Genomic DNA, 18,439 nt, shown 5'->3' with positions numbered 1-18,439 from the left:
ATTCGAACCAGGGACTGTAGTCCAAATGTTCTCTCAACCTTGAAAGATGAAGCCGTTCCCATGTAGTCCACTGAGATGCAGTGTCTTAGACCACTGCGCCACTCGGGAGCCCTAATACATGTACTACTCTCCTTCCTCTATCCCCCCACTTATTCCCCTTTTTGTCTTTGGTTTCTTTGGTTCTTCTCGTGAAAATAGCCTGTGGAAATGCTCCCGAGCCTGAGTTTATAGTGTGTGCGTTATCTGTGGAACCCTTATCTATTGGCATCATGTGACGTGTGTGTGTGTGTGTGTGTGTGTGTGTGTGCCCGCGCGCTTGTGTGTTTTACGAGTGTGCGCGTACCCCTCTATGATCAACGACCAACCGGAGGCGGAGCCGAGGCGCTGACTGTAATGAGATAGCTGCTCTGTTCAAAAGTGCTATTACACACACTCTCACTCACTCACATGCCGCTGGAGCGCATAGACACTCCGCTACAGACAAAAACACTAGATGAGTGGTGCCAGAGATGGAATGAATTCTCCTTCGGAAGATAATGTATTTATGTTTGTCACAGTTCTCATGATTTGCGCTCCATTCCTGTCCGAAATACGAAGACTTCTTGTCGGTTGATAGTTCAGGCAGCTGTGTCTCAGTGGCTGTAAATGCAGGACTAAATGACCGCAGTCCTGAATCGCTGTGAGCAGAGAGAGAAGGGGAGAAAGGCAAGCGCTTCAATCGTATTTGGAGGTAGACTAAGAGCCGCTTATCAGAGCCTGTAGGAAATAGCCCGGAGGTTCCATATCAGTGGACATGCTCTGTATGGAACTGGGGAATCAAGAGGAATTTATTTAATCCACTTTGCTCGACGAGGTTCAATAACTCAGTCATGGCGAGAAGATGAAAGTTATAAAGTGTGTCTTTCAAGTAGCCTATAGGCCTACTTCGGAGGGAAAGCTGTTCACCGCTGTCTTCAGCCTATTTTTATTAAATTAAGTGCACTTGGAACAAACATTATTCGTTGCTTGTTTGAGTAAAATAGGCTACGTGGAGTAATAACATTTGTCCCTACATTTTCAGCCAAAAAAGGATGTGGATTTTCTTGATGGACAACTAATTTGATCCTGGGAGGTAACATTTAAAAACAACAAGACATTGAACATTGCCAAAATGGATATGCTATCATCGCTGATTGGATTTTTACTTGCAATGTGTCTAACACTGGGAGTCTGTGGAGACCAAGGTAAGTTTACGGTCAGTTCTCAGGAACGCATGGGCTGTCAAGAAACGTGTCCGAATGTACCCGACGCTACACTTTATGGGTGATTTAATTTCCGAATATGCTTAAAACTATGAAAAAAAAATAGGAGGTAATTACCATTTAATAGAAGTTGCCATAGCATGTTACATGTTAAAAAGTTCCATGCCGTTCATGTTAGTCAGGTTTTGTAATTTTATGATCACAGGAAAAAATGTGGACTAACCCTACATACTTTAGCCTATAATAGCCCAATGACTCTGCTTTGTAGGGTGACAATTCCATAATAATTAGGGGAAAAACGAACATACTTTATTTTTGCTGTTGTGTTTCTTGGTTGAGTTCATGAATGAATAATAAAGTCTAAACGCGTCTGTAGACACAACATTGCCTATCCAAAATAATGCGCCTCGAAGTGGTATTTTGCTATTAGTGGATAATGACAAGAATATTAGTTAGACTAACCATCATCATCATTAACATCAACAAGGACACCAGCAACAACTCGCTCATTATCTCAAGAGCCTAGTTTTGCAATCATGGTGATGGTTTGTGCCTCAATCGCGCGTGTGCCCCGGTAGCTCGAGGCGGCGCCACACAATCGGTTCTCCACTCGGGCTGCAACATTAAAACCAGACTACACATTTTAACAAAAAGGCCACCTTCCATTCCATTCGGGGAATCGTGATGATTTTTAAGCTAGCTGGCTTGCTTCTTAAGTCGCAGTAGTTGTGTCCATAATTAATGCACAATAGTTGTTTTTGTGGTTGTAGTTTTGGAATCCTGTGCAAGTCCCGACTCCTGATATAGAGCTCTCCTGAGCTTTAAAACACGGTCTGGTTTCTCACTCCCGTTCTGCTCTGTGCCCTACGCAGTGTCTCCTCCCTGGCTGGTTTGCAGTGCTAGTCATATGGTTGTTCCTTAGAATGTGCTCCAAAGTGTGTGGTGTGTGTGATTCATGTTTGTATGAATTCAAGTGTGCATGTGTGTGATTGGGTTGGTACCTGCCCTAGAGAGATTCAATATGGCCTGTTTGCAGTGCTGGCTGCCTGTGTGCCCATTGATCAAAGACAGACGTGGGCGCTTGGCAGCTCTCCCCCAACTCGCTCAGATACCTCAGCCTGCCAAAGCACTCACTGTTCCAGCCTTCTCCTCTCCTCCTCGAAACAGCACGGCTTGTAACATACACACAGCAGCATGAGAGAGAGAGGAGATGTGGGAAAGACAGGAGGTTGTGAGAGAGAGAGTGACAGAGATGTTGTGCAGAACAAGAGCATGTTTTTTTACGGACAAACACCAGAGAGAGCGACGGGAGGGGGTTGAGTATCAAACAGCAGATAACAGCAGGGTCACCGAGTTATAAGGGCAGAGGGCAGGAAGAGGAACTGATGATATTGGGCGTGCGAAAATGAACACTACACCGGGGGTCAGAGAGCAGAAGGGGGACCATGTATCAAACAGTGGAGAGACTCTATTTTTAAGTCTGTGTCTTTGTCCCTAATAGCACCCTATTCTGTATTTAGTGCACTACGTTTGACCAGAGCCCATAGGGCTAAAGGAGGGAATAAGCTCTGGTCAGAAGTAATGCACTACAATACGGAATAGGGTGACATTTGGGATGCACCTAATGTAACCACAACAGTGTGACTCATGATTGTGTTAGTATAATTAAGTCATTCCTAATAATGAACTAGTAATTAACTCACGGATGTGAACATACAGGACCAGAGTGTGTCTTCACTGTCTCTGTATGTTTCCCTTCCTGTCTGTTATGATGCAGACGAATGAAAAGCTATATTTTCCTCCTTTCTCTCTGCTTGCTTCTTTCTCGCCCTCGTTCGCATCTTTCTCTTGTCTCCCCCGCCTCACTCTCTCCCTCTCATTGCCCCCTGTCGCCCACCCCCCACTCCTTCACACTCTCTCTCCCCCAGCATCTTTTTTAATCTGCCCCAGACTCCTATAACACATCAGCAGCGGAGAAACAAGGTCAGGACTGTAGTTATTAGCATTCAAGAGCTGAAAAACAAAGGGGCTGTGGTTCAATACCTTGTCCAGGAGAGAAGGGCTGGGGGGAGGAGAAAAGGGGGCACGCCAACCCCCTGGAACGAAGCGACTAGGGTGAAATTAAAAACAAGGCCACCATAAATAATACACCTATCGGCTAGCTGGTGGCCCCTCGGTCTGCTGCTTAGTGTGTGTGCACGCACTCACACACAGGTCATTTATCTGGACAGCAGTATTTTAGCAAGCCAAAACCCAGCGAAACACAACCATCTGCTTGTGGTCAATTGATCCATTGATTAATTGATTGCTATACCCACCCCAATGCATTTAGTTGATTAGCCAAAACCACTTAGCCTCTTATGAAGACACATGCATGGGTGTTCTAACTCAGGAGAGAGAGGAAGCTTTAGTCTAGCTTGCTATTGGTGAATTAGGGAAAGGTAAAGGGGGATACCTAGTCAGTTGTACAACTGAATGCATTCAACTGAAATGTGTCTTCCGCATTTAACCCAACCCCTCTGAATCAGTGGGTACCAAATCTGTGTTGTTCATATTGGAACTGCAGTCTGATACGTGTACACTTGAGTGGCTATGTTATAACTACGATTTCTGCTGCATATTCATTTAGGATTGTTACATTTTTTTTCTTAATCCTTAATATAATAGCGATATACATTGTAATATGTCATTTAGCAGATGCCTTTATCCAGAGCGACTTAGTGTGTGCATACAATTTTGTATGGGTGGACCCAACGGGACGGAAGTCCATGATACCAACGTTGTAAGTGCGATGCTCTACCAACTGAGCCATACAGGACACTTGAATATGATCTAAAGGTAGGTAGTGCCTTATGGTAGGTGTCTAATGATTAAAGTAAAGAGCTTTGAAAGTCAAAAATCCCTCCCTCCCTCCCTCCGTCCAGTCTTGTGTGGAGTGGTTAGATTAAAAAACAGTCGCAGAGACAGCCCCTGTGTAGGGATGAATGGATGAACGAATAGTGCCTCTCCTCCTCCTCTCTCTGTCCCCCGGATTCCCTCTCTCGAAGCGATATCACTTTTTAATTAAGGTTGGGGAGAGAGAAAGAGAGAGAGAAAGGGGGGAAGAGAGAAAAAGAGCGAATGATGGCAAGATTTATAAAGGCCTCTTCCACACATTTGCAGCTTATCACAAAGTGTGACGCCACAGTACGCGGATAATACCGCTAATAGAAATTGGTGCATACACTCACACACACACACACACACACACAGATATGCAGTCATATGCAGATACTGTATATATAGACGGAGACTTGTCCAGTAGATTTGAAGACGTTGACGCACAAATTTTGCTTGCAGCCAAGTTCACACACACTCACACAGATGCACATACACGCCCTTACCTCTTATTGCAACATATATGTTATATACTATATGTCAACAGTGTTCATGTATGTTGGGGTCCCTATGGCATGTCTGTGCAGTGTTGCGTGTGCGTGTGTGGAGAATAGATGGAGTCCTGAGCCTTCACAGACACAATAATTCATGAGGCTCCCTCTCTACCTCATCCTCCCTCCTTATCACACAAACACACATGTACCTATAAGACATAGTGCCCCGAGAAACACACCGTATATTCATAAAAACACAAACATACACATTCTCCACCCTAACAGAGGACCGAAACAAAGACATACCCAGTCGATCACATACACACACACCCCCACCCACACACACACCTCTCCCCTGCATGTACTGCTCATCCAGGGTCAGTCCCCACGGGGATGGTCATGTCTTAATGAGCCTTGTCAGGCTTTCCCTCTCTCCCTCCTCACACTGTCTTTCTTCCTCCCCTTCAATCACCTCCTTCTCAGTCTTCATCCTTATCCGTCTCACAACCTTCCTCTGCCGCTCTGCATTCCTTCTACCCCTCTCTTTCTCAATCCCTCTTAAATCTCCCACTTTTTTTGTCCCTCTCCCTCCATATCTCTCCCTCTTCTCCCTCACCCCCCCCCCCCCCCCTCATCATCCTCATCCCCTTCATCTATCCCTCTTTACCTGCCTTTCTCCCTGCTGGCGTTCCCCCCCCCCCCCGTCGCCCTCCTCCTTAGCGGCACATGAATGGTCTGCTCAGCTCAGGGAGCAGAAAAGTGCAGAGGCTGCAGGATTCTCCCAAATGGCTTAATCTTCCCCTGGCGGTACTACTGACAGCCCCGCACACCATATGGAGAATACAGTAGGAGACATGGGCTACGTCCTAAATGGCACCCTATTCCCTATATCCCCCATACTCAACTGGCAGACCGCGGACCGGAACCAGAACGGGGTCAATACGGACTGCGGGTCCAGGAAAAAATACAAAATAAATAAATATATCAGTCAAAAGTTTGAACACACCTACTCATTCAAGAGTTTTTCTTTATTTTTACTATTTTCTACATTGTCAAAAATAATAGTGAAGACATCAAAACTTTGAAATGACACATATTGAATCATGTCGTAACCAAAAAAGTGTTAAACAAATCAAAATAGATTTTATATTTGAGATTCTTCAAATCAGCCACCCTTTGCCTTGATGACAGGTTTGCACACACTTGGCATTCTCTCAACCAGCTTCACCTGGAATGCTTTTCCAACAGTCTTGAAGGAGTTCCCACATATGCTGAGCACTTGCTGGCTCCTTTTCCTTCACTCTGCGTTCCAACTCATTCCAAACCATCTCACTTGGGTTGAGGTTGGGTGATTGTGGAGGCCAGGTCATCTGATGCAGCACTCCTTCGCTCTCCTTCTTGGTCAAATAGCCCTTACACAGCCTGGAGGTGTGTTGGGTCACTGTCCTGTTGAAAAACAAATGATAGTCCTACTAAGCGCAAACCAGGCTGGATGGCGTATCACTGCAGAATGCTGTTGTAGCCATGCTGGTTAAGTGTGCCTTGAATTCACAATAAATCACAGACAGTGTCACCAGCAAAGCACCCCTACAACAGCACACCTCCTCCATGCTTCGCGGAACCACACATGCAGAGATCATCCGTTCACATACTTTGCGTCTCACAAAGACACGGCGGTTGGTACCAAAAATATCCAATTTGGACTCATCAGATCAAAGGACAGATTACCACCGTTCTAATGTCCATTGCTCGAAGCAAGTCTCGTCTTATTATTATTGTCCTATAGTAGTGGTTTCTTTGCAGCAATTTGACCATGAAGGCTTGATTCACGCAGTCTCCTCTGAACTGCTGATGTTGAGATGTGTCTGTTACTTGAACTCTGTGAAGCATTTATTTGGGCTCCAATCTGAGGTGCAGTTAGCTCTAAAGAACTTATCCTCTGCAGCTGCAGCAAAGATAACTCTGGGTCTTCCTTTCCTGTGGTGGTCCTCACGAGAGCCAGTTTCATCATAGGCGCTTGATGGTTTTTGCGACTACACTTGAAGAAACTTTCAAAGTTCTGGAAAGTTTCCGCATTGACTAACCTTCATGTCTTAAAGTAATGATGGACTGTCATTTCTCTTTGCTTATTTGAGCAGTTCTTGCCATAGTATGGACTTGGTCTTTTACCAAATAGGGCTATCTTCTGTATACCACCCCTACCTTGTCACAACACAACTGATTGGCTGAAACGCGTTAAGAAGGAAAGAAATGACTACCTCATGAAGCTGGTTGAGAGAATGCCAAGAATGTGCAAAGCTGTCTTTAAGGCGAGGGGTGGCTACTTTGAAGAATCTCAAATATAAAATCTATTTTGATTTGTTTAACACTTTTTTGGTTACTACATGATTCCATATGTGTAATTTCATAATTCTGATGTCTTCACTATTATTCTACAATGTAGAAAGGTTGTGATTTGACCCCTGGTATCATATAAAAACACATAAGACATGGAAGATTGTGTGGAATTGCAGGAAATTAGCTGTAAAACATTTTTTTTAAACTCTGTCCCATGCAAAATGTGTATACTTGTAGTAAATGAACTTAAAAACTGCAACATTTTCTCTGCCAACAAGAGGTGCGTGAACACTTTGGGGTCGCATGGGTTGCGAGGTTAGGGGTTGTTACTATGCTGATCAATTACATTATCCATCCAGACCTTTGTCACCAAGGAAATTTGTGTGACCAGACCTTCTCAAATAGTACTTGAGTACCCCTGCCCTCTGTAGTGTACTACTTTTGATCAGAACCCAATGGGCTCTGGTCAAAAGTAGTGCACTAAATCGGGATAAGGGTGCCATTTAAGATGCAGACATGGAGGTGGGGAGAGAAGAACACGCCATATGCAGACTTTACAGTCCTGCCTGTCTGAATCCTCCAGGGGAAATAGAGAGTCTCTTTTCTTTTGGTTATCTTTCTATTTAGCTTTGGCTGCAGTATTGAGTGATAGGCTGGACTGGCGTGTGTGTGTGTGTGTGTGTGTGTGTGTGTGTGTGTGTGTGTGTGTGTGTGTGTGTGTGTGTGTGTGTGTGTGTGTGTGTGTGTGTGTGTGTGTGTGTGTGTGTGTGTGTGTGTGTGTGTGTGTGTGTGTGTGTGTGTGTGTGTGTGTGTGTGTGTGTGTACGTGAGTTTCTATCCAAGTAAGGACGGTAGGGTTTCGCTATTATATCAAATGTCACCAAATCCTAAGTGTGCCTCTTATAAAACACAATAGTCTTGAAGACGTCAACACTTGAATAGTCTATTATATTTCAACCCTCCAATCTTTTCCCCGCTTTCTTTGATGAGGTGCTCACATAACTGGGAATGGGTGAAGCAGATGAAACAGAGCACTGAGTCATCGCCATTTCCATTGATATCTCCTCATATTCATTGGGCTTCCGAGTGGCGCAGCTGTCTAAGGCACTGCATCTCAGCGCTTGAGGCGTCACTACAGACACCCTGGTTCGAATCCAGGCTAGATCACAACCGGCCGTGATTGGGAGTCCCACAGGGCGGCGCACAATAGGCCCAGGATTGTCCGGGTTAGGCCAAGGTAGGCCGGCATTGTAAATAAGAATTTGTTCTTAACTGACTTGCCTAGTTAAATAAAGGTAAAATGAATAAAACATTCACACTCAGTCTTCCTTTTCAGATGGTCAGGCTGTGTTCCGATTCTCTACCCATCTCCCAATGTGTACACTTGTGCACTCCCCCTCATGGATTTAAAAGGAATGAGCTGGTGTAGGGATAATGGTGGAAATTCCCTCCAGCGAAGCTTGCACCAAATGCATGAGGGAGAGTAAATGAGTGCACACTTCGGGAGAAGGGTAAAGAATCGGAACGCAGCCTCTGTCAGCACGGAAAGAGTTAACCACCCCTAGCATTGTTGTCATGGTGAACATTGTGGAGAGACATTTTTGTCTTCCTAATCTGGCCTTCCATTTAGAATAATAATGACCGGAGAATCATATACTGCAGTAAAATGACTGATGAGGGGCCTCACTGTATTGTCTGCCGATGTGTTAGTGTGTGTGCTTTGCGTGTTTGTGTGAGATAGGGAACGGCGAGTGAGGCGTGGGCGTACGGCTAAAATTAAGGCTTTGTTACTCCGGCTTCTCATTACAGAATCGGGGTGAACCCTTGTACCCCTAGACAGGTGGTCTGCTGTCACTTCCTGTCTGGGCCAGCCGAGCGATGCTATTGGCAGGCTATTGTTCCTGGGAGAGAGCCGATAGGATCAGGGAATGTGTTCTAATGTTTGCAGATTGCCTTGCCAGAGCAACAATTACATTTAAAGAATGCTCCCGGAGGAGAGATAAGGGCCATGGTGTGGGGTTAGTTTGTCTGCATGGGAGAGGGACGTGTGCGTAGTTGTCTATCTTGTTGCTGTAGTAGAATTAGTGTGAACACTACGTATCTCTGACACACGTGTTAATACAAATCGTGCGCCACTATATCACGAATCACATCCCTATGGAATACGAAGACAAATTCTCGAATCAATAACTTTGTAGATGTTTTGAGTCTGTGGATCAACCATCTCTCTCTCTCTCTCTCTCTCTCTCTCTCTCTCTCTCTCTCTCTCTCTCTCTCTCTCTCTCTCTCTCTCTCTCTCTCTCTCTCTCTCTCTCTCTCTCTCACACACTCTCTCTCCCTCTCTTTCTCTCTCTTCCCCTCTCTCAGGTGAGGGGTGTGGGGACACCCTGGATGCCAGCGACGCAGGGTACATCACGTCCCCGGGCTACCCTCTGGAGTACCCGCCCCACCAGAATTGCCAGTGGGTCATCACGGCCCCAGAGCCCTCCCAGCGCATCGTCCTCAACTTCAACCCCCACTTTGAACTGGAGAGACTGGACTGCAGGTGAGAGAGGGGGGGGAGAGGGGGGATTGGGGGGAAAGGGAGAGAGGGAGGCCTTTTGGGTATGCTCAGGCTAGAAAAATGGTAGAGGGATGAGGAGAAGGAGAGAGGGAGGGAGATTGACCAGGGATCGTTTTAACTTCAGATCTGCCTTCAACTGGTTATACATACAGTGGGGAGAACAAGTATTTGATACACTGCCGATTTTGCAGGTTTTCCTACTTACAAAGCATGTAGAGGTCTGTAATTTTTATCATAGGTACACTTCAACTATGAGAGACGGAATCTAAAACAAAAATCCAGAAAATCACATTGTATGATTTTTAAGTAATTAATTTGCATTTTATTGCAAGACATAAGTATTTGATCACCTTCCAACCAGTAAGAATTCCGGCTCTCACAGACCTGTTAGTTTTTCTTTAAGAAGCCCTCCTGTTCTCCACTCATTACCTGTATTAACTGCACCTGTTTGAACTCGTTACCTGTATAAAAGACACCTGTCCACACACTCAATCAAACAGACTCCAACCTCTCCACAATGGCCAAGACCAGAGAGCTGTGTAAGGACATCAGGGATAAAATTGTAGATCTGCACAAGGCTGGGATGGGCTACAGGACAATAGGCAAGCAGCTTGGTGAGAAGGCAACAACTGTTGGCGCAATTATTAGAAAATGGAAGAAGTTCAAGATGACGGTCAATCATCCTCGGTCTGGGGCTCCATGCAAGATCTCACCTCGTGGGGCATCAATGATCATGAGGAAGGTGAGGGATCAGCCCAGAACTACACGGCAGGACCTGGTCAATGACCTGAAGAGAGCTGGGACCACAGTCTCAAAGAAAACCATTAGTAACACACTATGCCGTCATGGATTAAAATACTGCAGCGCACGCAAGGTCCCGCTGCTCAAGCCAGGGCATGTCCAGGCCCGTCTGAAGTTTGCCAATGACCATCTGGATGATCCAGAGGAAGAATGGGAGAAGGTCATGTGGTCTGATGAGACAAAAATTTAGCTTTTTGGTCTAAACTCCACTCGACGTGTTTGGAGGAAGAAGAAGGATGAGTACAACCCCAAGAACACGATCCCAACCGTGAAGCATGGAGGTGGAAACATCATTCTTTGGGGATGCTTTTCTGCAAAGGGGACAGGACGACTGCACCGTATTGAGGGGAGGATGGATGGGGCCATGTATTGCGAGATCTTGGCCAACAACCTCCTTCCCTCAGTAAGAGCATTGAAGATGGGTCGTGGCTGGGTCTTCCAGCATGACAACGACCCGAAACACACAGCCAGGGAAACTAAGGAGTGGCTCCGTAAGAAGCATCTCAAGGTTCTGGAGTGGCCTAGCCAGTCTCCAGACCTGAACCCAATAGAAAATCTTTGGAGGGCGCTGAAAGTCCGTATTGCCCAGCGACAGCCCCGAAACCTGAAGGATCTGGAGAAGGTCTGTATGGAGGAGTGGGACAAAATCCCTGCTGCAGTGTGTGCAAACCTGGTCAAGAACTCCAGGAAACGTATGATCTCTGTAATTGCAAACAAAGGTTTCTGTACCAAATATTAAGTTCTGCTTTTCTGATGTATCAAATACTTATGTCATGCAATAAAATGCAAATTAATTACTTAAAAATCATACAATGTGATTTTCTGGATTTTTGTTTTAGATTCCGTGTCTCACAGTTGAAGTGTACCTATGATAAATATTACAGACCTCTACATGCTTTGTAAGTAGGAAAACCTGCAAAATCGGCAGTGTATCAAATACTTGTTCTCCCCACTGTATGTAACAGTGTCCTTAGTTAGCCACAGTTACCATTTTGGCCATGACAGTAGGTGAGAAAGGGATGGTGGATGAAAGAATGGAGAGAGAATGGTTGAAAGAAAGACACTGATGATGTTGTGAAGTTTACAGGAGAGTTCAGTGCAGCTATTACGGGCTAGATGGGAACCAGCTTGGTCAGTTTCCTCTTTCAAAGAGATGTATAATATGAATCATATGCCTTTCTATTGTCTCTCTGACCTCATAGAAGTCAGTCATCCTGCTCTGGCCTGGCTTCAACCCTTGCCTCCTACTGCTCTTTTAAAGCTGCGCTATGAATACATTTCTCAGCCATTTCCTGGTTGCAAAAATTCTAATAGTTCGCCAAATTTCGGTTTACGTGACAAAACAAGCAAGTATAGTGTAGAGAATCATTCTACTATCTAAATCGTTGTGAAACATATTTTCCTTAAGCAATAGTTTCAGCTGTTTGAAGCTGGTACTCAAAACAACGTGAAACATGTTAAAACGAAACGTAACCACGGGAAGCATAGAAATGGCGCACATAGAACAGATAATGTAGTTGTGTTGGCTGCCGTCTTATCGGCTCTTAACCAACCATGCTATTTTTTTTTTCTTTTTTCGCATTGTTCGTAACTTGTTTTGTACGTAATGTTGCTGCTACCATCTCTTATGACCGAAAAGAGCTTCTGGACATCCGAACTGCGATTACTCACCTCAAACTGGACGAAGAGTTCTTCTTCAATGAGTCGGACGGGAGGGATATACTACTACAGACACCCGACCAGGTCCAGATCCCCGTCATTCGCTGGAAAAGGAAACTGAGATTTTGCGGGAAAAGATCAGGGTGCCTTGTGAGGATCAGGCGACGAGTGGCTAATCTGCCTTTGCCTTCCGTCCTGCTAGCTAACGTTCAATCGCTGGAAAATAAATGGGACGAACTGAAAGCACGTATATCCTACCAATGGGACATTAAAAACTGTAATATCTTATGTTTCACCAAGTCGTGGCTGAACAACGACAAAAAGAACATACAACTAGCGGGTTATACAGTCTATCGGCAGGACAGAACAGCAGCCTCTGGTAAGACACGGGGCGGGGGCCTATGCATATATGTAAACAACAGCTGGTGCACGATATCTAAGGAAGTCTCAAGTTTCTGCTCGCCTGTGGTATCTCATGATAAGCTGTAGACCACACTATCTACCTAGAGAGTTTTCATCTGTATTTTTCGTAGCTGTCTACATACCACCACAGACAGATGCTGACACTAAAACGGAGCTCAATGAGCTGTATACCGCCATAAGCAAACAGGAAAACGCTCATCCAGAGGCAGTGCTCCTAGTGTCCGGGGACTTTAATGCAGGGAAACTTAAATCAGTCCGATGGCATTGAGGAGTACACCACATCAGTCACTGGCTTCATCAATAAATGCATCGATGACATTGTCCCCACAGTGACTGTACGTACATACCCCAACCAGAAGCCATGGATTACAGGAAACATTCGCACTGAGCATCAGCTGTTCCGAACGACTGTGTGATCACGCTGTCCACAGCTGATGTAAGTAAGACCTTTAAACAGGTCAACGTTCACAAGGCCGCAGGGCCAGATGGATTACCAGGACATGTACTCCGAGCATGCGATGACCAACTGGCAAGTTTCTTTACTGACATTTTCAACCTCTCCCTGAGTCTGTAATACCAACATGTTTCAAGCAGACCACCATAGTCCCTGTGCCCAAGAACACTAAGGTAACCTGCCTAAATGACTACTAACCCGTAGCACTCACGTCTGTAGCCATGAAATGCTTTGAAAGGCTGGTCATGGCTCACATCAACACCATTATCCCAGAAACCCTAGACCCACTCCAATTTGCATACCGCACCAACAGATCCATAGATGATGCAATCTCTATTGCACTCCACACTGCCCTTTCACACCTGGACAAAAGGAACACTTATGTGAGAATGCTAGTCATTGACTACAGCTCAGCATTCAACACCATAGTGCCCTCAAAGCTCATCACTAAGCTAAGGACCCTGGAACTAAACACCTCACTCTGCAACTGGCTCCTGGACTTCCTGACGGGCCGTCCCCAGGTGGTAAGGGTAGGTAACAACACATCCGCCACGTTGATCCTCAACACAGGGGGGGCCCTCGGGGGTGCGTGCTCAGTCCCCTCCTTTATTCCCTGTTCACTCATGACTGTACAGCCAGACATGACTCCAACACCATCATTAAGTTTGCTGATGACACAACAGTGGTCGGCCTGATCACCGACATCTATGAGAAAGCCTATAGGGAGGAGGTCAGAGACCTGGCAGTGTGGTACCAGGACAACAACCTCTCCCTCAACTTGATCAAGACAAAGGAGATGATTGTAGACTATAGGAAAAGGAGGGCCATTCTCATCGACGGGGCTGTAATGGAGCAGGTTGAGCGCTTCAATTTCCCTGGCGTTCACATCACCAACAAACTAACATGGTCCAAGCACACCTAGGCAGTCGTGAAGAGGGCACGACAAAGCCTATTCCCCCTCAGGAGACTGAAAAGATCCTCAAAAGGTTCTACAGCTGCACCATCGAGAGCATCCTGACTGGTTGCATCACTGCCTGGTATGGTGACTGCTCGGCCTCAGACCACAAGGCACTACAGAGGGTAGTGCGTACGACCCAGTACATCACCGGCGCCAAGCTTCCTGCCATCCAGGACCTCTATACCAGGCGGTGTCAGAGGAAGGCCCAAAAATTGTCAAAAACTCCAGCCACCCAGTCATAGACTGCTCTCTCTACTCCCTCACGGCAAGCGGTACCGGAGCGCCAAGTCTACGTCCAAGAGGCTTCTAAACAGCTTGTACCCCCAAGCCATCAGACTCCTACACCCCCCGCCCTCTTCTATGCTAATGCTACTCTCTGTTATTATCTATGCATAGTCACTTTAATATCTCTACCTACATGTACATATTACCTATATGACCTTGACTAACCTGTGCCCCCGCACATTGACTCTGTACCGGTACCCCCCTGTATAGCCCCGCTATTGTTATTTACTGCTGCTCTTTAATTATTTGTTATTCTTATCTCTTACTTTTTGGGGGGTATTTTCTTAAAACTGCATTGTTGGTTAAGGGCTTGTAAGTAAGCTTTTCACTGTAAGGTCTACACCTGTTGTATTCGGCGCAAGTGACAAATAACATTTGATTTGATTTGATCTACCGCTTCTTAGACTTGCTTTCAATGAGAATGAGATCTTAAACTCCCATTTCTATGTGGCTCGGGTGGCTGTTGTCCTTGATAATGTCCTTATCTGGTCTTGTGTAACGTAATGCTCTATTAAAATCCCACTAGTCATAGATAGCATGTGCAGTTCTGTGATAGACGGATAAAATGAATGTGCTCACTGTCGATAAGCAGTATTTCATGTCCTTTTTGGGTACTGTATTCAGGGCTTAGAGAGAGAGAGAGAGCTGGGGAGAGAGCAGGGTTGGAGAGAGCTGTGGAGTGAGCAGGGGTAGAGAGAGGGAGAAAGAGAAAGTTGAAACGCCTCCTTAGAAATGCTATACTTTTTTGGGGGGGATTGGTTTTGAATTTGCCTGAGGGGACTGTGTGTGAGCTCAACCTTTGCCTTCTCACACTTCCACTCAGCTGTTTGTGTGTGTGCACGTGCCCACGCGCGCTCATGCACGTGTGGGTGTGTGTTTCTTTGCGCGTGCACGTGCTTCTCTGTATGTTTGTGTCCTTATTTCCGCGTGTATACCTGCACATGCACACACGTTTGTGAGCGTGTGTGTGATCGGCAGGGGAAACCCATGGCAACCACTATCCATTCCACATCCAATTCCCGGTCCTCAGAGAAAAAAGAACATACTTTACAGCCCCATTAGAAAAGAGAGACACATCAACAATGTTATTTATTCATAGACCAACCTATAACTCCCTTTTCTCACTAATGCTGCTATGGCCTTTTTATGTAGGCTACATCCCAAACTTGCATCCTGTTCCCTGAATGGTGTTTTGACCAGAGAACACTGTACTGCATAGGGAATAGGGTGCCATTTGGGACACACACACACACAGATTTAGTTTGTTGAAGATGTGTGCCTTGGCCCTCGGGTCCAAAACAGCAACAAAACAAAGTGGAGAAAGCCAAAGTGCAGCCCGACAGGCCAACACGCCTCCTCTCCTCCCACAGAGTGCTTTAGACTGGGTTCAAATAGCTTCCAGTTAGTGTTTGTGGTGCAGCTGCGTGTTGCTTCCTCCTTCCTGAGTGATTAGGCATCGCAGTATGTCTGACTGAGGAGACAGGAGGGAGACTTGGAGTTTTCCTCTTCTGGTTTGAGGTGAGGGAGCGGTAATGCTGGACTGTATTCATTAGTGCACACCGTAGGACACCGTAACAATTTTTTTGGCAACGGAAAACATTTTGAAACGAAATCAGCAGTTCCTTATTGGACAAGTTCAAGTTTGTCCCTCCTCGTTTCGGCCCGTTTCGTTCTTAGTGAATACACCCTTGGAGGGGCAGGAGACTTGGTCAGGGTATTATTTAAATGTAATCTGAATATACTGTATATATAATGTAAATATTACAAATGGACTGTGTTTATTGTAAATAGGTGATATAGTTGCGAGAGTTGTAAAGGGCTTTAATCTATGGACAATTACAGTTCTATGTAAGCCATGTCTTTTTTATGTCATCACCTCATCACATACACATACTCATCACATACACACGCACATTCACACACACACACATTATGACAGTGCCATTGTCTCTCCTGAGAGTAGATTACTCTGAGACCCTGAGCATGTGAACTCAAGGAAAGAGTTCAGTTGGCCCACCTAAGGTCACCTAAGGTCAGCCTTACTTTATAACCCACAACATACTGATGAATTAATCCCTCTCCCGGCCAACCAGCACTTTTCCTGGGTTCAAAGAGCCAAGGCTCAGGGAGCTTCAACCGCACAGACCATCACTGCTGCAGCAATAAAATATCCTGTGTTATGCAGACTTCACATATCTGAGGTGGCACTTTAATTCAGACTTTCATTTCAGGCAGAGTCCGGCAGGGTGCCAAATGGCTTTTACCTCCAAGCCCAGAGTTGATTGATGTGAAAAAAAATGCAATAATGGCTGAGGTGAAATATCAAGCCAATATCTCTAATGCAGTCTGCCATTGGCTGGGACCAGGGCTGAAGGGATGATACCGATATGGGGTGCAGGACCTCATATAACCTCATATAAATATCTTGGAATTTTAATTGATGACAGCCTCTCTTTTAAATTGCATATTCAACAACTTACAAAAAAAAATTAAGCTGAAATTGGGATTTTATTTTAGGAATAAGGCCTGTTTTTCTTTTGAAGTCAGAAGGAGGCTAGTATCAGCTACATTTATGCCTTTACTAGACTATGGAGATATTTTATTTATGAATGCTTCCGCTCAGTGTTTGAGATCAATTGACACCCTTTACCATGGCGCTTTGAGATTTATTTTAAAATGCAAAACCCTTACGCACCACTGCACTTTGTATACCAGGGTTGGCTGGCCTTCTCTAGTCACTCGTAGGCTCAGTCACTGGTATACTTTTATTTACTAAGCCATTTTGGGTTTACTACCTTTTTATTTGAGCATTTTTTGTTCTTCAGAAATGTTGTGGGTACTCTCTTCGTTCGCTGGACTTTATCCTGCTAACTGTTCCAAATGTCCGAACTGAATTTGGTAAAAGGGCTTTTATGTACTCTGCGCCATCGTCTTGGAACACCTTACAAAATACTTTTAAACTGGAAGAACTTGTCCCGATTGGTGTTTTTAAATCACGGATGAATGATCTTGAGACTGATTCCCTGACCTGTCAATGTTTTTAATTTGCTGTTTTATGATTTGTTATACTCTTGTGAATTCTATGGTTTTTACTAGATTACTTGTAGTATTTCATGTTGTTTGTCTGTAATTTTTGTAATGACTTGGTGCTGCCTATCTTGGCCAGGACGCTCTTGAAAAATAGATTTTAAATCTCAATGAGCCCTTCCTGGTTAAATAAAGGTTAAATAAAATAAAAAAGGAGGTGCATCTCTCTCTCTCCTGATCTTCTCTCTTTCTCTTCTCTCTCAATTCAATTCAAGGGCTTTATTAGCATGGGAAATATGTTAACATTGCTATATGTTAACATTGCTAAAGCAAGTAAAGTAGATAATAAACAAAAGTGAAATAAACAATACAAATGAACAGTGAACATTACACTCACAGACGTTCCAAAAGAATATACTCTCTCTCTCTGCCCTGGGGTGAAAGTGTTTTATTTTGCACATGTGACAGTATAGCTTCCGTCCCTCTCCTCGCCCCTACCTGGGCTCGAACCAGGGACCCTCTGCACACGTAGACAACAGTCACCCTTGAAGCATCGTTACCCATCGCTCCACAAAACTACTTCAAGGTCTCAGAGCGAGTGACGTCACCGATTGAAACGCTATTAGCGCGCACCCCCGCTAACTAGCTAGCCATTTCACATTGGTTACACACAGTGGGATTAAACTAATTGATGTTTGCGGCACACCTACACAGTACACACACCATAAAAGCTGACACACACTTTCGCAAAGATCAATTTTCCACCCATATAGTTTCTATGCAACTTTTTTAAATTAGGTCATCTTTATTGGGTATGGGCCCCAGGGCCCTCATTGGCAACGGGAGGTGACGATTTAGTTGAGCCTGCAGACATGTTCCTCCGTAGAATTGATCAATCAACTTTACAAACGGCACCCCGTACTAATGTGCCTCAGGTCGCGTCCCAAATGGCACACTATTCGCTATTTAGTGCACTAATTTTGACCAGGTCCCATAAGGAATGGGGTGCCATTTGGGACGTACCCTTAGTTTCATCACAGGGGAACGTGCCATTGAGGCGTAACAATAGAGAGGTTCAACGTGTGAGTGTGATATCATCCTCTGTGTCTGGTATACTCCCTGGGGGGAGCTGTTGGAATCAGATCAATGGCCGTTTTCCGCTTGTAATGAGGAATTGATGTGCAACAGACGTGGAGAGTGTGTGTATGTGTATATGGGGCGGGCGGGGGGGGGGGGGGGCAGATTAATGAGGCCACTGTTTCAGGTCTGATCTGCCCAGATTCACAAGTCATGGTCACTGAGTCATGGTCGCATTACGGTC

General features: G+C 45.2%; 1 protein-coding gene across 1 annotated transcript in view; it reads left to right on the top strand.

Moving 5' to 3' along the window:
• Window positions 1-424: 424 nt before the first annotated feature.
• The window catches only part of LOC139566532 (neuropilin-2-like), a 77,424-nt gene continuing 59,409 nt past the window's right edge, over window positions 425-18,439 (top strand). The window contains exons 1-2 of the mRNA XM_071387849.1: window positions 425-1,223; window positions 9,316-9,493. Coding sequence (XP_071243950.1) covers window positions 1,151-1,223; window positions 9,316-9,493 — 251 coding nt within the window. The 5' untranslated portion in view covers window positions 425-1,150. The remainder of the gene's footprint in view (window positions 1,224-9,315; window positions 9,494-18,439) is intronic.

This window comes from Salvelinus alpinus, chromosome 38 (assembly GCF_045679555.1).
Source record: "Salvelinus alpinus chromosome 38, SLU_Salpinus.1, whole genome shotgun sequence".
In the NCBI taxonomy this organism is placed as follows: Eukaryota; Metazoa; Chordata; class Actinopteri; order Salmoniformes; family Salmonidae; genus Salvelinus; species Salvelinus alpinus.
Note: the sequence above shows the minus strand (reverse complement) of the source record. Positions and strands in the feature narration are given on the sequence as shown.